Source organism: Streptopelia decaocto (genome assembly GCF_964273445.1).
Source record: "Streptopelia decaocto genome assembly, chromosome: 2".
Lineage (NCBI taxonomy): Eukaryota > Metazoa > Chordata > Aves > Columbiformes > Columbidae > Streptopelia > Streptopelia decaocto.
This window is the reverse complement of record NC_138655.1, coordinates 160,907,277-160,931,321: the sequence shown is the minus strand read 5'-3', so window position 1 is coordinate 160,931,321 and position 24,045 is coordinate 160,907,277. Positions and strand designations below refer to the sequence as shown.

The 24,045-nt window shown below is 42.3% G+C and overlaps 1 protein-coding gene across 30 annotated transcripts in view; it reads left to right on the top strand.

Moving 5' to 3' along the window:
* Positions 1-24,045, top strand: part of OBSCN (obscurin, cytoskeletal calmodulin and titin-interacting RhoGEF) — a 199,761-nt gene that overhangs the window by 67,871 nt on the left and 107,845 nt on the right. For 15 of the 30 annotated variants that reach the window (XR_014183387.1, XM_082046088.1, XM_082046067.1 and 12 more), the window contains 16 exons: positions 1,240-1,506; positions 2,417-2,686; positions 3,456-3,722; positions 4,670-4,936; positions 7,156-7,428; positions 8,828-9,094; positions 11,221-11,487; positions 12,625-12,891; positions 13,490-13,753; positions 14,923-15,189; positions 15,567-15,830; positions 16,803-17,069; positions 18,134-18,400; positions 19,650-19,913; positions 21,054-21,320; positions 22,146-22,409. Coding sequence is in view for 29 of the 30 variants with exons in the window: in XM_082046088.1 (XP_081902214.1) it covers positions 1,240-1,506; positions 2,417-2,686; positions 3,456-3,722; positions 4,670-4,936; positions 7,156-7,428; positions 8,828-9,094; positions 11,221-11,487; positions 12,625-12,891; positions 13,490-13,753; positions 14,923-15,189; positions 15,567-15,830; positions 16,803-17,069; positions 18,134-18,400; positions 19,650-19,913; positions 21,054-21,320; positions 22,146-22,409 (4,269 nt within the window). In the remaining variant the exon portion in view is untranslated. The remainder of the gene's footprint in view (positions 1-1,239; positions 1,507-2,416; positions 2,687-3,455; positions 3,723-4,669; positions 4,937-7,155; positions 7,429-8,827; positions 9,095-11,220; positions 11,488-12,624; positions 12,892-13,489; positions 13,754-14,922; positions 15,190-15,566; positions 15,831-16,802; positions 17,070-18,133; positions 18,401-19,649; positions 19,914-21,053; positions 21,321-22,145; positions 22,410-24,045) is intronic. The other 15 variants (XM_082046073.1, XM_082046069.1, XM_082046082.1 and 12 more) reach the window with 12 other exon arrangements.

Sequence of the window (24,045 nt, the reverse complement as noted above, 5' to 3'; positions counted from 1 at the left end):
AGAAATCATGCTCGTAAGCTTCACTTCTCTGGGGTCAAATTGAAAATGCACAAGGGCTTCCTTCCAGTCTAAGTTTCTACTGTAACTGATGATTTTTATAAGACTGTTTTGGTCTTCTGCAAAAACTTTCCATAGCTATTTAGCATCCTTTTACTTGTCATCAGGATAGTCTCAAGAGCAATGGGGTCATGGTTTTAAACTAAAGGAGGGGAGATTCCGGCTGGATATGAGGAAGAAATGTTTTTCAGTGAGGGTGGTGAGAGCCTGGCCCAGGTTTCCCAGAGAGGTGGTGGATGAACCATCCCTGGAGACATCCCAGGCCAGGCTGGACGGGGCTCTGAGCAACCTGAGCTGGGTTAAATTAACTATTTCATGTATCTGGAAACATGAATGGGAAATGTTCTGATCCATCATCTCTGAAAGTCAGAGTCTGACGTCCTCCATATCCTCTTAGAAAATCATCTTTCTGATTTCCTTCACATTTTTCCTGACTAATGAGGACTAATTTGTCCTTCCCAGAGTATCTGAATAATTTGACTCTTTTACTCTGTCCACTTTGAGGCTCTGAAGGATTTTATCTTCCTTCTTTTATATCTGGTCAAAAATTTCCCATGTATAAAGATCTTTAGTGTTGAATGTATTTTAAATTAGATGAAGGGAATCAATAAAAAAAAAAAGAAGAGTCAAGAGGAAAATGTCCAGGAAAGTGAGGAAAATGTTCAGAAAAGTGAGGAAAATGTGCAGCATATCCTTTTATTGGTGCTCCTGCTTCAAGAAAAGGCAGTGACAGCTCTCTGGATTTATAAGGCCTACAACCAATTAATTCTCTTCACACATTTTTCTTCCAACCATCTGACCCCTTTCCACTTCTAGATTCCTGCAATGGGAAAGGATGCTCCCAGAGAACATTTTCTGCTCCTCCCCAATGCAGAAAAGTGCTTCCTTAAATCTAGTCTATCTTGTTGAGCAGTTATTCCACAGAAATGTGAAGCTGCCCTTCTGGCCTTCACTAGGGCCCAACATGACTTCTTCAAGTCCCATTCCATCTGATGGGGTCTCCTGTGCCTGACAGATGTCCCAGCTCATTCCAGTCATGAGCTGTGAGACTCCTTTAGTTTCTGCATTGGTATCATCAGCATTGCCAAGGGTTTGCTTAAGCTCTCTTTAGTTACTTGATAGCAACTTAAAATGTCTCAACCTAAATATCTTGGTTGTTCTGTTTTGTCTGATAACATTCAGAGAAACCTGCTGTCTTCATGAAGTCCTTGGATGACGTTTTTGGTGAGGAGAGAGGTGTGATTAAACTGGAATGCGAAGTCTCCAAAGAGAAGGTCAAACCTGTTTGGAAAAAGGATGGTGTGAAACTCACTCCTGGTAACAAGTATGAGCAGATACAGAATGGGAAGACCCTGTGCCTCCTTATCCATGACCTCGAGAAGACAGATGCAGGTTTATACACCTGTGATATTGGCACTGATGTTGCTAAGTCAAAGGTCAGCGTTCAGGGTAAGTGTCGTAGATCATGGCAAATCAAGGGGTGTTGCAAATATGGGTAGGGTTGGTCATCTTCTCTCACATCTGTTCCTCAATGAGCCTCAATGGCCTCCACCCTTCAACAGCACTAACAGAATTTACCACATAACAGAGATGTTCGAACAATCCCTGTTGCTCTTTTACAGAAGTATATCTGGTGTTTCAGTGAAATTCACGTGTTGATGTGTTGGCAATGTTTCCTTCCTGAACATCACTAAAGTTCCTCCCAGAAGAGTAAATAACTACTTTCTCAAAAAACAAAACAAAACAAAACAAAAAGCAACTTGTGTTTTACATGGTTCAACTATTAATTCAGAGTCAGTTGTGGGAATATAAGAGTAGGACAGTATTGAAGAACCCAGAAATTCAGCCTGTCCTCTCATCCTTGTGGCTGCTTGAAGGAAAGAGGAATGTCCATGACTTCCAAACTCATGTTGATAATGGGATGAATTTTGAATTTGTCTGATTCTAACACAAGGAGGAGTAGGATGGTAACAAGTTAACAAGTACAAACATCATATTTCTTCTATCAGCATGGAGAAAAACCTCACACAACATCCCAGAGGCTTAATCTCTCACAGCTTTTCTCCCATCTTGCTTGTTGAATCTTGACTCTTCTCCACTGAATGAGCTGTTCTTCACGAAGTCCATCCAGAACAAGCCACAAGATTCACGTGTGCCTTTATCTATAGCTTTGTGGTGATTCTGAGGGGATAACATCTGAGAAATCCTTCTCATGACAAATATATCTGTAAGGAATGCAGTGCTGTCCTGTCAACCCTATATATAAAACAGTCTCATGAGCTAAAAATGTCGATGCTACTATTCATAAAACCCTTTTCTCCTTTTGTTAACCTTTTTTTTTTTTTTTTTTGTCTTCCAGAACTGAACATTGGCATCACCAAACGGCTGAAGAACACTGAAATTCAGGAGGGAGAAGATTGCACTTTTGAGTGTATCTTGTCCCATGAAAGCATTGGTGACTTCAACTGGACGCTGAATGGGAATAAAGTGGAAAGTGGTGGGAGATTTAAAGCCTCGAACGCGGGGAGGAAATACACACTCAGTATCAAAAACGTGATTCCTGATGATTCTGGGGAAGTAATTTTCACTGCCCGTGGTCTAACCTCCAAGGCTTCTCTCGTTGTGAAAGGTAATGAGATTAAGAAGGTTCTGGTGCTTGATTTCTTGGGTGTCTTTTCATAAGGTATGTCAGTAAACCGTGAGGGCAAGCTCTTGTTATGACCAAACCAAATAGCAGCCTTCTCTGTCAGCCTTAGAACACTGAGATTTTCCCCTAAAAACAAGGGAAAGGTGTAAAAATTTTATAGGTATTTGAGAATTGCAGAATGCAGTGGATTGTGTAATTGTACAGATAATTACTACCCAGAATATATGCATGTGGGATGATCCCCCAAAGCTCCCTAGGCAGTCAGTGGAGAGAAGAAACAGGTGGTTTTCATAGTTCATCATCCACAGTTAGATTTATTTAGGACAAAATAAATTGTTCCTTGAGACTCATTGCCTGTACTTAGCACATCACTGCTGGCTGTAGAGTGGCCCTGGAGCAGGTTCCTCTGCTATGGATCTCTATAGTGTAAATGTCTATATTTAATGAGATAGACTGTACCATAACTGTATATCTAAAGTAGCTTCAGTGACAACAAAATTACATTCCCTGAAATAGATGCATCAGGACAAGTCCTCAGTTCCTGTAAGCAATAATTAATATTCAGAGCCCATAACTGCAATTATAACATACTAAAGAGCAAGACTGCTTTTGCCTTCCTTCCTTAAGATAATATGAATAATTCACTGGGGAATGTGAAAACATACAGGATATTTGAATTGCAAAAACCTCAGTCATATAGTGATCTTGATTTCTATTCAAAGTTCCCTTTATTTTTTTTCCCCCTCTTCAGAAAAACCTACTGAGGTTACAAAACAGCTGGAGGATAAAACATCAGCAGCAGGGCAGGACATCAGCCTGAGCTGTGAATTGTCAAAACCCGATGTGAACATCAGGTGGTACAAAGACGGCAAAGCAATCCGAAAGAGCCAGAAATATGACTTGCACCAGGAGGGAACACGGGCCATTCTGATCATTCATGACTCCACGGTCAAGGACAGTGGGGAGTACACCTGTGAGACAGAGGTCTCCAAAACAAAAGCCAGGGTCACAGTGCAAGGTCAGTTGGAGAATGCATTGGGGCTGGAAGGTACAGAAGCTGGGGTAAATAACTGCAGCCTGTGGGAGATCTCTTCTCCTTCTCCTTCTCCTTCTCCTTCTCCTTCTCCTTCTCCTTCTCCTTCTCCTTCTCCTTCTCCTTCTCCTTCTCCTTCTCCTTCTCCTTCTCCTTCTCCTTCTCCTTCTCCTTCTCCTTCTCCTTCTCCTTCTCCTTCTCCTTCTCCTTCTCCTTCTCCTTCTTTCTCCTTCTCCTTCTCCTTCTCCTTCTCCTTCTCCTTCTCCTTCTCCTTCTCCTTCTCCTTCTCCTTCTCCTTCTCCTTCTCCTTCTCCTTCTCCTTCTCCTTCTCCTTCTCCTTCTCCTTCTCCTTCTCCTTCTCCTTCTCCTTCTCCTTCTCCTTCTCCTTCTCCTTCTCCTCTCCTCCTCTTCCTCTTCCTCTTCCTCCTCCTCTTCCTCCTCCTCTTCCTCCTCCTCTTCCTCCTCCTCTCCCCTCCTCTCTCCTCCTCTCCTCCTCTCCTCTCCATCACTAAACAGGACCAATTCTTAGTTTTCAAACTATCATGGATTAAAGGCTTTAAAAAAAAAAACCTCTGGAAAAACACCTTGTAGGTACTGAAGAATCCTATGTACTACCTAATGAGCAAATCAAATTTTGCAGTTTGAGTTAGTCTTTTTTGAATTTGGGTGATCAAAACTGTGTGCAATCTGCCAGATAAGATCTCACCAGCACTTGCACAATGGCATTAAACTTCCCAGGTATCTTCCGGAAATATTTTAACTGATATGCTCTGTGACATGAAGAGGACCTCATGATCTTCTTAGATCCCCTCCATGCCTATATTCAGTGATTCTACAAGTCAGGGCGAAGGAGATTCATGAACACTTTGTATGCACACGACTTGTTTGGGTAACAAATCTGTCTCTATGTATTTTTCTCTTTTTCCTTTCAGAAAAACCTAATTATTTTGTCAAGGAACTTTCAGACCTAAAAGTCGATGAAAATGGAAGCGCAGTTTTTACGTGCCAGAGCGAGAAAGCTGCATCCTCTGTGATCTGGAGGAAAGGCATGGCTGAACTCAGGGCTGGCAGGAAATACGAGATCACACAGAAAGGACAAGTCCTGCAGCTGACCATAAAAAACTTGGAGAAGAGCGACAGTGACACTTATACCTGTGACATTGGCGATGCCCAGTCCAGAGCCAAGCTAGTCGTGCAAGGTATGCATGAGAGGAACATGACTGTTCATCCTGTTTCTCCACCAGGAAACATTATATGCAGAGGCAGATCTATTTCTAAGCATATAGATAACAGATCTAACTGATTTCTGGTCTTTAGTCATGAGATATATATATACTACGCAGGACATGTGGACAAAAATATAGAGCTGGACATGCAGAGAAAGATCTGAAGTACTTTGGGTATGATTTAAACCCCAAAATGCTGATGTGAGGAGAGAGGCTGATGTTCCTGTGTGAACATATGATGGACACAATTCATTATGCCTGCTATTAGAACAGGGAAGAGTTATTCTACTTTAGGCTCTTCTCCATATCTCTTGATGACTCTTTCCAGTGGCTTATAAGAAGGGACGGGTGAATGGGCGGTCCAGGAATTAAGAAGTCCACTTAAAGAAGTGCTCAATGTCCCTCTGCACTTCAGAGATGAAGAGTACAACTTAATCTCATAGAATCATAGAGTAGTTTAGGTTGGAAGGGACCTTCAAAGCTCATCCAGTGCCACCCCTGCCATGAGCAGGGACATCTTCACCAGCTCAGGTTGCTCAGAGACCCATCCAGCCTGGCCTGGGATGTCTCCAGGGATGGTTCATCCACCACCTCTCTGGCCAATCTGGGCCAGTGTTTTACCACCCTCCTTGAAAAACATTTCTTCCTCATTTCTAGCCTGAATCTCCCCTCCTTTAGTTTAAAACCATCACCCCTTTTTCCTATCACAACAGGCCCTGCTGAAAAGTCTGTCCCCATCTTTCTTGTAGGCCCCTTTTAAGCATGGAAAGGCCACAATAAGGTCTCCAGCTGAAAAGTACAACCCAAGCAACTTTTGTATGAAGCCACAGGCAGTAAATAAGCTGTGGTGGCCAATGCTGACAGCAGGACGGTGTTGAAGGGGAAGGAGTGAGGTCTGGTTGTTACTGCTCCTCATAGTTCCCTCACTGGAGCTCCAACTGGGAGAAACTCTTCAGCTGAAATAGATGAAGTGGGGAAGCAAACAGAAGGAACCATTCAAGAATAGTCACGTGGAGATGCAGTGTCAGTGTCCATTTATTAATTGTTATATTTAGCAATTAAAAACTCAGGGTAAAGCCAGACTCCTCCACCTCTTATCATCTACTAGAATAGCCTTGAGAAGCATAGAAGTGTGGTTAATCCACATCATGGCCTCAGGAGGTGAGATACCTGAAATCACTGTGAAGTTTCTAACACCAGATTTTCTGCATGAAAAAATACTTCTTTGTCACAAAGCTTAAGTAAAAATTCCCTGTACTGGATTTGTAAGGAGGAGCAACATCACATATATTTGTATACATTAATAATATTCATTTTTAAAATGTATTTATAGTTAGATATCTATATCTATATCTATACAAACAGGTTTTCAGGGCTGTTTTTTGTTTCTTTTTATTGAAGTTGTAGTTAAGACACTCTCTCCCCTTCCTATTGTGTTTTTGGTTAGACTAAGCTCAACGAAGGTGGAGGCTGAGTGCTCTTGTCCCATAGAAAACAAGTTGGTCTGTTCTCCCAAGTAGCAAGTGATAGGCCAAGAGGAAATGGCCTCAAGTTGCAGCAGGCATGGTTTAAATTGGATATTAGGAAAAAATTCTTCCCATAAAGGGTTGTTGGGCATTGGAACAGGCTGCCCAGGGCAGTGGTGGAGTCACCATCCCTGGAGGTGTTTAAAAGGCATTTAGATGAGGTTCTTAGGGACATGGTTTAGTGCTAGAGTTAGGTTATGGTTGGACTCGATCCTGAGGGTTTCTTCCAACTGAAACGATTCTATGATTCCATAAATTATACTTTCCCTAGAAAAACAGAGGGGTTGTCATGGGAGGGATCACCTGCTTAGTGATGTCTACAGCCCCGTGATGCTGTCAGAACTGCAGCCTTTAGCCTTTCCAGGTAATTCCATTAGGAGAAACTTTAAAACACTGGGTGTGCGTTGTACTGGCTACATGTTCTGCTATATGTCTTCTGGTGCTTTGAAGCCTTCATCCTGTTTTGGTGTGTGTCCCGTATATATTATCTCCTTGTGAATGTTTTTTTTTTGTGTTCAAAAACGGGGGAATTGTGTTTCAGTCTTCTGTATCATGAATATGTTTCTTTCTTTAAATACTCACATGGGAAATCTTGGAATTTTCCATATCAATTTTCATGCTAGAAGCTGAAGATTCCAGTAATTGATGTATTTATGTTCCTTTCAGGCCAGAAAGTGCTAATAACAGAAGACCTGGAAGATGTCACTGTGTTAGAAGGAGAATCTGCCATGTTCAAATGCAGAATTTCTCCTGTAGACTATAGTAAAGTGCAGTGGTTTTTGGATAAAACCCCACTCCATACCAATGAACTTAATGAGATCCAGTCTCAGCCCGGTGGATATCACTTGCTAACGTTGAAAAAACTGTCACTGAAGGACTCGGGGGTCATTACATTTGAAGCTGGTGATAAGAAAACATCTGCCAGTTTGGTTGTTGAAGGTAATTCGATCATAAAAACTGAAGGAGAGGAAAGAATATGTAGAAACAAGTATGGGTTAATGTGGGTAGGTGAAAAAAAAGAACAAAAATGCTACAAATTTGGCCCCATCATATCTATATATGTTCAAAAATAGCATTACCTGTATAATGAAGCTAGTGCTGGGGCATGAACACTTTGCAATCCTGGACAACTCTCCATGTGTTTATTGGACCTTAGATGGGAATGTCATGTTCTGTTGATTGCACTTTGGAAGCCTTGCCCAGTTTTCCTTGAGCTGAGCTGATAGGGTGGTGATAAATGAGGAGAAACCAATTAGTTCAAGGAGGAAAAAAAACCCAAACAAACAGTGTAACCAAAAAGTGTTTAATTGAGTTTTCATTGTTTGAAGGGCAATATTACATGTGTTTTCTGCTAGTCATTGTTGACAATTAATTGTTTTCTCTGGAAAAGTTAAAACTGAGTAGTGAGGGGAAAAAATTCCAGACAGCCCAAAAGTACAGGATCAGAGAGGTGTTTTATTAGTGGAAACATAGATATTTCTCATTGCCCAGAGATGTAAACCACGCGGTCTCCACTGTGTCAGGTCACATTTCCATTATTTTCAGAACCATCACATTTCTTGCAAAGAACTGTTTTTCTTCAAATTTTGAAAATTTGCCCTCATTTTGCCATGCTACAGTACCAAAACCAGATTTTCATTTTCCAATTGGATTTTTATGAATTAAAAAGCATTAAGCTAGGGGGGACAAGGCCTACCTTGGCCAATTTAGTTATTGGTATCTAGCTTAGGCTACTTCTATAAGTTGTGTAGAAAGACAAGCACTTCCAGAGAGCAATTAATCTCTGTCTTAATGAACTATTTTGGAAGTGAACATCTGGTCTCCAGAGGTGTTTGTCATCCTCCAGAAGTTATAGAGACAACCTACATGACCAGTCTGAACTACCTGCCTGGTTTTCAGATGATTCATACTGATGAGACCTGCTCTAGATGAGTGGCTTTCAGAAACCTCTATTGCACTTCACTTGATGCAGAATTAATTGTTCCACATTCAGTTAGAAGGTTCAAACTAATCAGCTCATGTGTAAAAGGACTTAGGAAAATTGTGTCTCTATCTTGTCCATATTTAGCAAGATGCGAAAGGGATTTTATGTTCTTCAAAAAGCATATTTTCTTCTCAGGTTCTTCCAGATGGTGTTAGGTATTTACTAAACAACATTTTACAGCATGGCTGGTGTCTTCCTGAGGGCTTTATAGTCATGAACACCAAATTACTTGTTACTAACCCTGACCTGTAATTTTGATACAAGTGATCTTGGATGTAAATCTCACAGATTACTTGTGATCTGAAAATCCACACCTCTTCCGAAACATCTCAGATGGTTTTTATGTGATTCTAGAGAAGCCCTGCATCTTCACAAAGGAGCTGGTTGATACTGAAGTCACTGAGGGAGAGGATGTGATCCTTCACTGTGAAACCTCCAAATCAGACAGCCCTGTAAAGTGGTGCAAAGATGGGAAGAGCCTTAGGAATTCTTCCAAGTATAACATCAGCCGGTCGGGATTTGAAGCCAAGCTTGTCATTCACAGGGCAGAAGAAAGAGACAGTGGCAGATATGAGTGTGAGGCTGGAGCAGCTAAAAGTAGTGCGGTTATTACTGTCAAGGGTAAGAACATTTGGAGTGATGGTTTGGGTCCTAACCTGTCGTCTAACATTGAGGTCAGAGGAATAAACTGAAATGACAAAAATGCAAAACTATACTGGAAAGGAACCTTATGTCTTTGCACCACAGAGGTTCTCATCAAGTCATATGGAACACACCTGCAGAGGTGATGGAATGTGAAATATCAAAATCCTTCATCTTAACTGGTTTTAGCTCTTTGAGAGCTAAGTTCCTAAGATCTCTAGAGAAGAGAGCAATGGGTCAGTAGAAGACAGTGGGTGTCTCTATAGGAGATCCACCCATCCTAAGAGGTGATCCAGAAAAAAGATGAATCACCTTCTGAAGCTGTCTCCACTGGTGGCTCTCTCCAGGGAAGGAGCTCACACTCCCACATTTGTCTGGGTAATTGCTTTAGGCAGCCAAATTTTGGGTGCATGACTCTCAATAAGAGCGTGATCAGGCAGGAGGTGCTATCTAAAGGGCTGTTGTCTGAGCTGAAGCAGAATTTCTCTTTTTAAACACACCAGACTTTAGCATACTTCCCTGAGCACGTTGGGGAAGCACCAAGTAGGTCAATGTTGGACCTGAGCCGTGTCAGAACTGGGCTCATCTACTACACATTTTATAACCCTTCCTACCTGTCTTGAGTCACTGCCCCAGCCCGAGGTTGAGCAGAGCTTGGGTTCTGTGAGCAAAATCGCTCATTCATGTGGGTAGGTTTGAGCAGACACAGGTTGTGTTGAGCCTGACCAGTGGACATCCTGCACAAGGCTGGTATAACACACCGGGCAAGGGTGGATGGGAAGCTGCACCTGGATTGGAGAAGTCAGTGTGAACCAAAAGCATTTGGGTTGTTGGAATAGTCAACCCGAACCTCAGAGCATGAAGAGGGAAGGCAATCAGCACACAGTATTTATCTAGAGTGCAAAGAAACAAGCCAACTTTAGGTTGAGGTTGCCATGCAAGGAAAGAGAAGAACTTGACAATGTAACCAAAAAGAGAGGTCATGGTTAGTGATCCCGATTTTCTATGTCTTTCTGTAGCACTAGGATTTTTTTTCCCAATACCCATTACATCCAAAAGAAAGTTCTGTGTAGACTTCATTAAGACTTGGATCTCACCCATGGTGAAGAAAAAATGTCTGATAGAAACACATTCATGTTACACAACAGCCCAAATTCTCTCTTCACAGAGAAGTGTGTGGATGGATGTAGGATTTGAACACATGGATTTAGATCACCAGTAGATGTGAAGGAGTCAAGTCATAAGGATGCCCTGAGACAAATTACACTGCTGTAACTTTCCGTTGTCTATTAGGGTCACATTAGAACAGCAGAATGCAAAAATAGGAAAAAAAAGTCAGTAGCCATGAAACACTGAGTGTCCCAAACTAGTGTTAAAAGGGGAATAGAAGAATAGGCTGTAACTTTTCAACAGCCACAGGAAAACTGCATCATGGATTAGTGGTTGACCTGTATATTCAGAAGACAGAAAGAAATTGTGGGTTTTTTGTGCAATTTGTGCCTTCCCTACACTAGCTGACCTTAAAGCCTTGAATCCCAGGCTGTGGCAAAGCCTGCACAGGAATCTCCACAGGGACGCTTTCACGTACAGCTGCGCTTTCCTCTCTGTGTTTGCTTTGTGCTGTTTTTAAGTCTATATTCATGTCAGACAAAAATATGTCGTGTATTTTTCTTTTTTTTTTTTTAATGAGAAATCCATTCTACTGGTCATGACAACAAGCGCTTGGCCATTTCTCTGTGTCCTCTGTGTTTTGTGCGAGTCGACCTCAGTCAAATTTTATGGTGCCAGTGGTCAAGTTCTGACCACCCATTTGCAACACACTTTGTGGCATCAGTAGCAGTGAAGCATGTACCACTATTATTAATAATAATGACAGTAATAGTAGCAACATCTTCAATAGTACAGGTAGTGGTTAAAGGGAAAATAAGCATATGGTCTCAAATATTTTTTATAGCCAGATATTAGCTGCCAGAATCTGTTTAGTATTTGTTAGTGTTTTTCTGTTCCCGTGCTTTTCTATCTGAATATCCAAGTCTGAAGCAAAAAGGGAAAAGTGATTTCCAATCTCATGTGTCTTTAAACATTTGCAATATAATTTTTTTCAGAAATACCAGTTATTTTCAAGAAAGAGCTCCAAAATGAAGAAGCTAAAGAAGGAAAACAAGTCAAGCTGACCTGTGAGCTCAGCAAACCTGACACCCCAGTGAAATGGATGAAAGGAGACACAGTTCTCTATGCCAGTGAGAAGTACGAATTTAAGCAGCATGGTACTGTGGCAGAGCTCATTATTCGAGATGTGAAATCAATAGACTCTGGGGACTATACCTGCAGCACCGGGGAACTGAAGACCACTGCTCGGGTGAAAGTAAAAGGTAGGCAGAGATACATTGCCATGCTTTCTTAATGCATTACTTAACAGATCTATTGAAAAAAACCAAACCAAACTAAAAACAAACAGCACTTACTTCTTTTTGTGGCAGTGCCATCTACAAATGCATACATAAAATTTAAAGGTAATATTGCATACTTGTAAGCACCTGCATATATTTCATTCATGGAATCTCACATTATGCACCTGCAAATTTAAATCTGCCACTTCCCACTGAGCAAAAAATAAATAATACAGAGAGTTAATTTTCTATACCCTATGTGCCATAGTTCCTGATCTATCAGCTATTGCAAATTGCAGATGGCCAGACGATGAATGTCTAGACCATCAAACTCCCCAAAATATCCTTTTTAAAGGCTCTCAGATGCCATTTGCACTCCCCAATGCCTTTAAATCGATACAGTACATTCAATAGTGTAGTATGTGCTGGAGCAGAAAGCAGGAGAGATATAGGTTATTAAAACTGTCTTAAAGCCCTGCAGCAGCAGGGAATTCACTAGATGAGGATGCTCAGAGGACTCTGAAGGTGTCCTTATTAAAGATGAGAGGAAACTTCACACAAACTCCTAGGAATCACCAGTGAGATGATAACATCTAGAGGAGAGATTTCTTCCAGCTCTCAAGCAGAATCACTTTGACACCACACAGCCAAAGAAGGTCCCAGGGCTGCTCTGCTCATGTGGGAAAGGACTGGTTTTAAGAGGTCACAACTATTGAGAGAAGGGAAAGGGGTTGGAGCACAAGTGTGATGGGAGCAGCTGAGGGACCTGGGGGTTCAGCTGGAGAACAGGAGCTGAGGGGAGACAGGGACACAAAGAAACAGCCTCAAGTTGCACCAGGGGAGGTTGAGGTTGGATCTGGGGAACAATTTCTTCCCCAAAGGGCTGTGGGGCATTGGAACAGGCTGCCCAGGGCAGTGCTGGAGTCACCATCCCTGGAGGGGTTAAAAGTTGCATAGATGAGATTCTTAGGGACGTGGGTTAGTGACAGTGTTGAGTTAATGGTTGGACTCTATGATCTTGAGGGTCTTTTCCAATCAAAATGGTTCTATGATTCTATCATGGGGCACTTGTACAGCAGATCAAGAGGACATGTCCTGATCCCTGGTTCTGTGTTCTAGCTGTGCCCGTCCTTTTTAAGCAAGCCCTGGAGAACACAGAAACAGAAGAGGGGAAATCTGTCTCCTTGCGCTGCGAACTCAGCAAAGCTGATGCCACCGTGGTGTGGAAGAAGGGAGAAGCCGCGCTCCAGGCAAGTGCCAAATATGAAATGAAGCAGAAGGGGACAGTGGCAGAGCTGGTGATTCATAATGCAGAGCCAGAAGATGCGGGAAGATACACCTGTGACACTGGAGACCAGCAGACCACAGCCCAAGTCAAAATCCATGGTAGGAATGAGACACCTGCTTGTGACCATTTGTTGTTGTTCTTGCCATGGTCCTGCTACTCCTGCACATTTATAATGAGTGTTCAGGAAAAAAAAAAGGATCAGTACAAACAAAAATCAGCTCTGGCTGGGTCCATTATGTTCCTTGTTTTCTAGGGCAATAATTTTATGCTAAAACATAACAATCAAATATCTTTGATAACAGGATACATTGCCATTCTGCTTTCTGCTCTGGATAGAGGTGCTTGTCTGAGCTCTAAGCCAGGAGGTAAGAAGGGCCTCAGCTACACATTTGGTTAAATAGGCAGTTCTTTTTCACATTTTCTCAGCAAGTTTTTCATGTGTCTTGACCATCAACATCTGGGAAGCAGAAGGGTAATTACTGTGATATTCTAATTATTGGAAAATAATTGTTTTATTTCTATTTTCTCCCAAACTCCTGGTGTGCTATTGTAAATGCAGGTAGAGTCCTGGAAATGCAGGTAGGTCAAGAGCTTATTAGCTGTGCCAAGAGAGCTTGTGTCGGTTTTGTGTCCCATGTGGGGTCAGCAGTTGGTAACGATGCTCCTGAAGTAAAATGAGAACGCTTCATTCCTCAGCCGTCTCCTCGCTCATCGAAGAAGAGCTGAAGAGCGTGGAAGCTGTGGAAGGTGGGATGGCCACCCTGCGATGCCAGCTGAGCAGAGAGGCCCCCGTGGAGTGGAGAAAGGGGCACGTTCCTCTCCGGCCAAGTAATAAGTACAGGATGAGGCAGGAGGGCACGGTGGCGGAGCTGCTGATCCATGATCTGGACCCAAAGGATGCTGGAGACTATACATGTGTAGTGGGGAACCAAAAAACCACAGCTGCCTTATCAGTGAATGGTAAAAAGTCAGAAATAACCCTTGAAACTCTGGAACGTTTTTGTCCATCTCTTCCCTCCTCCTTTCTGTACATTCCCTCGCAACACTTTTATGTCCTGCTTCTACTTTTGTCATCCTTCCATGTTTTCATGTTGCCATGTCAGTCCTTTCCCCAGTCTCCATCTACAATCAGCTTTCATTATGTCCAATGTTTTGTGTGTGTGTGTTTTGTCTTCTCACCTTCCCTCAAGTGAAGGCTGCTGACATGCATGCGTGTTTTCTTGAATTAGTATGGAAAGATAACATTCCTTAGGATTTTCCGTTAAGGAGTGTTCATCACCTTTAATGATGAGGATGAGTTTGTCATTTATATGCATTATCCCCATCATGATCACACATACTTTGATTCCCACAGAACAATTTACTAGAGATAATTTTTTTACCAACCACACACAAAATGTATCAAAAATAGCATGGTCAGCAGGACAAGGGCAGTGATCCTTCCCCTGTGCTCTGCACTGGGGAGGCCACACCTGGAGTATTGTGTTCAGTTCTGGGCCCCTCAGGTCAGGAAAGAGATTGAAGTGCTGGAGCGGGTCCAGAGAAGAGCAACAAGACTGGGGAAGGGACTTGAACACAAGCCCTATGGGGAGAGGCTGAGGGAGCTGGGCTTGTTTAGTCTGGAGAAGAGGAGGCTTAGAGGTGAGCTCAGCACTCTCTAGAACTACCTGAAGGGCAGTTCTAGCCAGGTGGGGATTGGTCTCTTCTCCCAGGCATCAGCAATAGGACAAGGGGCCATGGGCTTCAACTCTGCCAGGGGAAACTGAGGCTGGAGATTAGAAAGCAATTCTGTGCAGAGAGAGTGGTCAGGCATTGGAATGGCTGCCCAGGGAGGTGCTGGACTCGCCGTCCTGGAGGTTTTTAAACTGAGATTGGACATGGCACTTAGTGCCATGATCTAGTCAATGGACTGGAGTTGGACCAAGGGTTGGACTCGATGATATCTGAGGTCTTTTCCAACCCGGTTGATTCTGTGATTCTGTGAAAATAAAAATTTAGCAGGATGTGTTTAAGGATAAGGGTGTTGGAATAAGGCTTAGATGGTCCTACAATAAATCACAATTCAGCCTCTGACCAGACATCTGGGCAGGGCCCTGCATTGCAATCCCTTTTCGTTCTGCATCTCCCAGCCCTTCCAATCCGTTTCAAAAGAGAGCTGAAGAACGAGGAGGCCACGGAGAGCGGGACGGCCACGCTGCAGTGCGAGCTGAGCCGGGCAGGCGGCTCGGTCGAGTGGAGGAAGGACGGGAAGGTCCTGATGCCAAGCGGCAAATATAAAATGAGACGGGAAGGACGTTTTGCTGAGCTGGTGATCCAAGACCTGGATTTGACGGATGCTGGGAGCTACACCTGTGTGTGCGGGGACCAGAAGACGACAGCTGCTTTGAGAGTCAATGGTAACCGTTCTGTGTTTCTCACGAAGCCACAAACTTAGTGTGTTTGACAGCATTTGCTCATCATCTCATGCTTGGTCAGTGTGATTTCTCAGAGGTTTCATGTTCTCAGCTCTGTAGTGCCAAAGTGTCACCCTATTAGAGAATATTCTCTTCTGTTTATCTTTTTTTTAGTGCTTTGAGACAACTATCTTAGTATATTTTTATCTCTAATTTATTTCACTCTACTCTAGGAGGTTTTACCCCCTTTTCAACTGTATCCACCTAGCAATATTGCATTTTTGGTTAAATGTATACATGGCAGCCCAATAACTCACAGCAGAGTCCAGTTCATTTCGATCTGGTGCTGATTCCTTCTCTGTTGGTGTTGCATCCTTCAGCCTTGCCCGTCCTCTTCCAAGAAGAACTGTTGAACAAGGAAGCTACAGAGGGGGAGGCAGTCACTTTGCACTGTAAACTCAGCAAATCGGCTCCGGTCGAGTGGAGAAAAGGGAATCGGGTCCTCAAGCCAAGTGCAAAATACAAAATAGAGCAGGAAGGTCCCTTTGCAGAGCTGGTGATCCAGGATTTGGATTTGGCAGACGCTGGTGATTACAGCTGTGTGTGTGGAGATCAACAGACTGCGGCTGCTTTGACAGTAAATGGTAAAAACAAATTCTCAACACGTGCCCAAAGTATAACTCCAAACTCTTGTTTTTCTCCTGCTTTGTCTCATCCTTGCACACATTCTATCCTCCCCCATGCTGATTAATTTTTCTATCCTGTTTTCCTTCTCTCTCTCTCCTTTCACCTGATGCCCTCTTGATGTGCTGTTTGTCCTCCCAGGTGCTATGACAAGTGCAGTACAGATCCCCAACTCAACACAATCTTCCTCATCCCTTGTTTCAAAGTTTTCCTATAGGGATTGAACCAAAAGTAGGAATAATATTTACTTTTTGGAATTTAGACTGTTACACTTGTTTCTGCTAAGAGGAACAAGTTTTCATCAGTGTATGAAGCTACACAAGGACTATCCTAATGAAAAACTGCCTTTGCTATTCTGTGTCCTTTTTTACCAATTTTGGCCTAACTCTTCCAAAGCATAGACTTTATCCTTGCAGAATGCTGACAGCATGTTTGTAACTGCTCTGTTTTAGGGGCCTCTATTTATAAAAGTACAAACAGTGCCATGAATCAGGCACTTCCACAGAACTGCTGTTTTTCTCAAAGGAAACAAAACACTTTGTGTCTCATATTGAAATATGACCTCTAATTTTATCCCCCTGATTTTATGGTCTATCAAGTAAAGGATAGATGGCTTGTCAGCTAAGTTTGCCGGTAGACAGACTTGCTTTTAAAGCAAGTTTTAAAGTGTGAGGACAACAAAATTAAAAAATCAGACTGAAATAGTGCCAGAGTCAGGTTATGGTTGGACTCATTGATCTTGAGGATCTCTTCCAACCAAAACGATCCTATGATTCTGTGATCTTTTGAAATGTTAGAGGCTGGAACAAAATCCTGGAATGTGAAGAAGGTGTTGTGGCTTCAGTGACATGCAGGCCAGGGTTGATAAGAATATATCATGGTTCAGGCTTTCTCAGCTTTGATGCTGTGTCTGTATCGCATTTACTCTGCAGTCCTACCTGCTCTTTTCACCAAAGAATTAACAAACAAAGAGGCCACAGAAGGTAAAAGCGTCTCTCTGCGCTGTGAGCTGAACAAGGCTGCTGCTAACGTGGAGTGGAAGAAGGGCTTCAAGACCCTCAAACCAAGCGACAAGTATAAAATGAAACGTGAAGGTGTCGTTGCTGAGCTTATAATCCAAAATCTAGACACGACAGACGCTGGAAATTATTCCTGCGTGTGTGGAGACCAGCAGACTACGGCAGTTTTAACAGTACATGGTAAAACACACAAAATGAAACACATAACTAAGAGTAACTATCCTGTTTTCTCTGTTCATTTGGACAGATACCTGGTTATCCAATTGTCTCCTTCCTTCTGCCAGACCTTTATCCACTGATGCCAGTGAAGTTCCCATTGGTGTCAGTGCAGCCGGGGTGCTGGGCAAAAGAGAGATTTCCATGAAAAAGCTCAGAGAAACAAATAGACAACCTAGATTGCCTCTACTCTTTTAATTAGGGTCCATAATTTTAGTTTTCGCCTTGAAAGTTCCTTTATTAGACTCCTGTTATGCTTCATCCCAAAAAAACGGGTTGCCTCAAAGGGACCATGATGTAGGGATTTTAAAGTTTCATAAAATTCCCAAAGATTGGGTTATTCCCTGGGATCTTATTCCCATTTTCCATTCCTGGGACAGCAGGTGCTTTTATACATACAGGTCAGTTGTCATTGTGTTCAGTTCTCTCCTGTGGCAAGCAAGCCCAGGCTCTCTAAGGGATGCCCGTTCTCAGGGACAACTCTGATTTTTATTGCAATGGACATGTTTGCAAGAATATGTCAGTTCAGCTGAAAATGCTTGTTTTCCCACCATGTATTGAAATGAACAATTTCATTTCAAACTGACATTTAGAATGAAACTTCAGTGTTTCATTTTTTAATGAACCATGTCTTTTCATTTGTTTAAGTGTGTGAAAGCACAGCAAACATTCCTCCTATTATGGTTTAAAAAGTCACATAAGAAAACCAATTTTTTTCAGAAATTTCAAAATAGTGTTTATTCTTTTTGCTTGAAATTTCACAGGAAAAAAATGTGTTTTCTACTTTTGTCTGTATTGATTTGTGACTCTGAGTACACATAAAATATATCTACGGATTATTGGAAGCATTGAGTCCTTTCCTGCTAATGACATTTCTTTCTTCATGCTGCTCCATGGAGTTTATTGAGAATCTATGTTCTTGTAGATAAATCAGTTCAAGATGAAAGGGAAAAGGCAAATCAGACGTCGATGTTTAATTTTAACTCTTTGGAGCGTTACATCTCACTGCTCGTGTTGCTGTCCTTCAGCTTTGCCCGCGTTTTTCAAAGAAGGACTGAAGAACAGAGAAGCCACGGATGGTGCAACAGCCACTCTGCACTGTGAGCTGAGCAAGGTTGGGGTCCCAGTGGAGTGGAAAAAAGGGGACAAGACACTCAAACCAAGCGATAAGTACAGGATGAGACAAGAAGATACCGCTGCGGAGCTGCTGATCCGAGATCTGGAGGTAGAAGATACAGGAGAATACACTTGTGTGTGCGGAGATCAGAAGACCTCAGCTGTCTTGACAGTCCATGGTAAAAAAGCCGTTCTCCGTTATGATAGCAATATCTCAGGGACGTCCCTTTTCTCCAAGAGGTCTCTTTCCCACTTGCTTTGTTGTTTCGATTCTGCAGCATTTTCCTGCTTTGCTGGCCGTGTCTCATCTCATCTCCCCTTGTCTGCAGGTTTGAAACTGGTGGCTTTATAGCAAAGTAAGGAAGAGTTCTGAGGGTTTCTCATCTTGGTCTTCACTTTTTAAAAGTGAAAAAGGCATCTGTATATAAGGTCAAGAGCAGACCACTAGCAGCAAGCTGTCCTCAGAGGGTTTGTCCTTGCGTCCCACTGATGTCAGTGGATTTTGGTGCTTAACTGGAAGGGAAGTTCTTTAAAAACACTGAGTTTAGTGGGAGATTTTTCCTTTCAGGAATGCATGACTGTCCCCCTCCTTTGTGGGACCATGGTAGATTCTGCCGAGGAGTTGATACTTTGCAAAATAAACCATTATTCTGCACATACAGGGAATAGTGAGCCAAGTTTTTGTTCCCATCTCTGCCGTGGTGAATAGCGACAAGCTTTGGTTGCTCTTCCAGCAGAGGCAGTTCATATATAGTCCCAGTAGATGAAAGAACAGTTTTTATTTGAGATATATCTTAAGGATAAGATGCTTCTAAGGACAGGGGCAAAACTGTGGAGGCAAAACTCTCTTCTCTTGGATTTTCTGCACACTTTTATTCCCTCTTCTTTCTCCCAGCTGGAGTTTTCTCCCCTTCTCTGAGCTGACACTTTCATCCCTGTGCTTTCTTTTTGCTTTGAAGGCAACTCACTGAATGTTGCTAGAAAAAACTCTGCATTCCTGATATTAGCACCACTATGACCTTGGAAATAATGACTTAAGGGTTCACCTGAAGTTATATTACTTTTTTCTTTTTTTCTGAACAAGAAAGATAAACTATGGTGTTGGGAAAGTTGGAGATCTCCAGCTAGCAGTGCTGTCATTAAGGTCATTAATGTTCAAGATAAATTAATTCACACTGATATAGGTAGAGAGGACTACTGGAATCAGCTGAGAAATGATGAATGTGCTGCATAAGTCAACATTAGAGGCAGGTCGTGGTGACAATGATCCCTGTGAGATCCTACCATAGTTTTCTAATAGATGCAGTTTTCAGGGATACGTAATTTGGTTTCCTGTAATAGTGAAGGACTGGCCTTAGGACCTAGTCCTAATTTCCTCAAGGTGTGGTTAACAGTTTTGATGTACTCTGTTTATATTACGTCCCATAGCTTTGCCTGCACTGTTCAAAAAAGAACTTGTTGATACGGAAGCCACCGAAAATGGGACGGCTGTTCTGCAGTGTGAGCTAACTAAACCCACCCCAGTGGAGTGGAGGAAAGGGCCAAAGGTGCTCAAGCCTAGTGAGAAGTACAAAATGAGACTGAAGGACACCATCGCTGAGCTGACAATCCATAGCCTGGAGGAACAAGATGCTGGAGATTACACGTGTGTGTGCGGAGACAAGACAACTACTGCATCCCTGACAGTGCATGGTAAAATAAATCAGTTTAATAGGGATTTTCTGCTTTGTCATCTGTGATCTCATGCAGGATCACAAACTGGTCTTGAACCCATCTATTTGTTTTAAGTTCTTGTGACAACTGTATCGGTCACTGGGGACCTCATGACAAGAAAGGCCTTGAGGTGCTGGAGTGAGTTGAGAGAAGGGAACGGAGCTGGTGAGGGGCTGGAGCACAAGTGTGATGGGAGCGGCTGAGGGACCTGGGGGGTTCAGCTGGAGAACAGGAGCTGAGGGGAGACAGGGACACAAAGAAACGGCCTCAAGCTGCACCAGGGGAGGTTGAGGTTGGATCTGGGGAACAATTTCTTCCCCAAAGGGCTGTGGGGCATTGGAACAGGCTGCCCAGGGCAGTGCTGGAGTCACCATCCCTGGAGGGGTTGAACACGTGGAGATGAGGTTCTCAGGGACATGGTTTAGTGCCAGGGGTGGGTTAATGGTTGGACTCTATGATCTTGAGGATCTCTCAAAATGGTTCTATGATTCTATGAATATCTTTTACTGAAAGTTGTTATCTTAAGAGTGAGAAATGGCACTATGCAGTCTTTTCTGTCCCTATTCTTTCACATTAAAGGAGTCCAGAAGCACATAATGAAGACCCTGGTGAAGTAGTAAATATCACTTTCAGTACTTCCATTAGTTAATTTCTCTAGGCATATCACTGAGATTTCACTTGATTTTTCTTGAATGGAATGGAAAGGTGTTTTGTTGTGATAACAACCGAGGAAGACTGGTGAGAATGATACATTGCAGCCTGGAATTTTAAATAGCATATCGTTCATTTTAATTGTTCATCTGATCTTAAGACAGAGCTGTGCATAGTTCCTTGAAATCTTGGGATCAGCTTTCTGTCATTATATCTTAAAGTGCCTTTAAAACACACCTTCCAGTACTGAAATTGTAGCTTTGCAACACTTTTCCAAATCAGTTGTGACATGCTGAATGTGATGTGCTGCAAAGCATAAGACAGGGACGCCCCTGAAATCATCATTTGCCTCTGAGGTACTGTATATTCTAAAACTTTTAGAGATTAAAGGTTTTTAATCCAGTGGAGCATTCAAGACACAGTATTTCCCCAGTTTTAAAGTGCTCTCTCTTCACCTGTGATCTTCAGCCCTTCCCCCGCGTTTTAGAAAAGAGTTGAGGAACGTGGAAGCCACAGAAGATGGCACAGCCGCGTTCTGCTGCGAACTGAACAAGCCGGTGGCTGCCGTGGGATGGAGGAAAGGAGACAGAGCCCTGGAGCCAAGCGGCAAGTTCACCATGAGATGCGAGGGCACAATTGCCGAGCTGGTGATCCGTGACTTAGATCTGGCAGATGCTGGAGATTACACGTGCTGTTACGGAGATCAGAAAACCACTGCTGCGCTAAAAGTGAATGGTAAAAAAACCTAAAAATATATAAAAATTAAGGAGATTGTTTTCAAACAGATTACTTTTATTTTTATTTCTTTTTCAAGAGCATAGTAGTATCAGCTTTGAAATCGCAGGCCCGTTTCTGATGTGGTTGGACATGGGCATAAGTGCACTGGTCAGTATCAGGCATAGATCAAATGCCCATTGCAAAAATTTCAGATATTCATTTTGGTACCTACTGATTTCTTTGGTGCCTCTGTTCAGTAGTCATTACTAAAAAAGGTAAATCACATTATTTTGAAGATGTTACAGTCCTAAAATTGAGAATATTACAACTTTGTGATGAGATATTTTTGATACACTTTTCAGTGTTTCAGAATAATTTGATGATCAAGTTCAGCTAGAACACTATCTGAGGAGAAACCTTGTGGAAAAGTCAGATTGATGCCTCAGATACAGCTTAGTTTATGAACTTTTTCAGTAATGATTTGCATTGTGATAGAACTGAGACACTCTAGTCAGGCTTTATTTTCCATTGTGGTAGGAGGCAATGCCCAAAGTAAGGTAGGGCTTAGTCTTGCAAAGTCTGAGGAAGTTGAGGCTGATGTGGTTCTCCATTTCATGCCATAGACCTTACCATTAAAAAAAAAAATATAAAAATGAAGCTCTGACTTATGAATATGGTGTTTTCCAGCTTTCCAAAGACACCATTTTATGGTTCTTAGAGTGGTTATCAATCCTACTTGATTAGGGAAGGCTTTGCTTGTCACTTGTGGTTGACAGACCACAGATAAGTTGTTGCTGGAATAGCTGCCACGGTCACACATTCTGCTCATTTTGAACTCTTCAGCCTTGCCCACACGCTTCAAGACGGAGCTGAAGAACGAAGAAGCCACAGAAGGTGGAACAGCCACGCTGCAATGTGAGTTATCTAGGGCTGCCTCCGTGGAGTGGAAAAAGAAACACAAAATGCTCAAACCCGGTGAAAAATATACCATGAGACAGGAAGGTGCTATGGCACAGCTGGTGATCCATGATTTAGAAGTCAAGGATGCTGGGGAATACACCTGTGTGTGCGGAGAGGAGAAGACAACGGCGGCGCTGGCAGTGCATGGTAAAGAAAACAGAAATGAGAAGGTTTTGTTTGATGTTTCTCCTGTTTCCCCTGGAAGCCTCAGTACTGACACACAATCGGTTCTTTCTCTAATCTTGCCATCATTAATTTTGTTGGGCTTTTATTGTGATTTTTATCTAATTCTAAGTAGATTGTACTTCCATTGATTATACTAACATTTTCCCAGTGTTCCTCTCCCTGCTCTTGGTGCATGGTTATACCACTTTGCACCACACTGAAGTCTGAGGGATTACATGTACTTGCATTTTTTATTCTGTTTTATTTGCTTTTGATTTAAGCCTAGAGAGATGGAGCAGCAGGAACATTCATACTTTTTAAAAGGAGTGATCCTCGATTTCATGTTGCATTGGGATTTTTCCAGGTGATTTTAAATGGTGCAAACAAAACTTGATTCAATGCAACTTTTTTTGTGTAACTCTGACCAAAGATCATGTAGATTTTTATTCTGGTATTGCAGAATACTCAGCATTACAGTGTTAGAGTACTTCACTGTCCTCAGTCAAATCCATCTGCATGTTATTCTCACTCTTAACATAGGACAGTAGGAAGTCGTTTCAGCCATCTTTCCCACCTGGAAATTCAGTAGGTGAATGAGTTGATTTCTTTTTTTCACCCAGAATTTTTCATCTGGATATTTACCAATAAACCAAGACTAGCTCCTGTCTTGAACTTCCAATTTAGCCATGGAAAATAGAATTGGAAGGACCCCTACAAGTCATCTGGTCCATCTTTGATCCCCAAGTCACCATCGCACCTACCTGACCTCACACCAAAGAATTTGCAGTTCCCCTGGACACACATTCCACTGCCTAGTCATCAATACTGCAAGAAAGTTCTTCCTAATTTCAACAAAAATCTTTCCTGAGCTGACTTAAGTCATTGCTTCTTGTCCCATAACCTGTAGAAATGGAGAAATATTGGTTATTTTTCTCTCTGTGAAATATCTGGAAACTTATGTCTCCTTTCTGTGTCCTCTTTTTCTGGACTAAGCATCTTCAATCCTTTCACACTTTCTCCGTAGGTCATGTTTTCTAGATTTCAGCTCATCTTTGCTGCTTTCTGGACCCTCTTCAGTCAACCCACATCTTTCTAGAAGTGTGATTGGTGTCCAAAAGCAGACTGCAGTGCTCCATCTGAGGCTTTGCCATACTGGAATAGGATAGAAGGACTTCATGTGTCTTGCATATGACACTCCATTTTATAGATCCTTATTATGATGTCTCCTTTTCCACATCAGAATTGCTTTTTTTTTTTTTTTCTTTTTCTTACTTGCTTTGTGATCCTTTGTAACCCCAAATCTCTGTCTGCAGATCTGCTGCCTATTGTTCCCCCTCTTGTATTTGTGTTGTTGATTGTTCCTAATTATAGTATTTTGCACCTGCTCTTGCTGAATTGTAGCCTATTTTTTTCAGCACTGATTCAAGATCTTCTATTCCTACTCCTGTTTAACAAAGTGCTTTCAGCTTCTCTTCCTTTATATCTTGAGGTCATCTGCAAAGTTAATGATGACTCTGCATTTCATTGTCCAAGTCACTGAAGAAAATGCTAAATATTACTGTACTCTAAAGTAGCAATGAACTTCTTTCATTGTGAGCATAAATCACAGTTGAATATT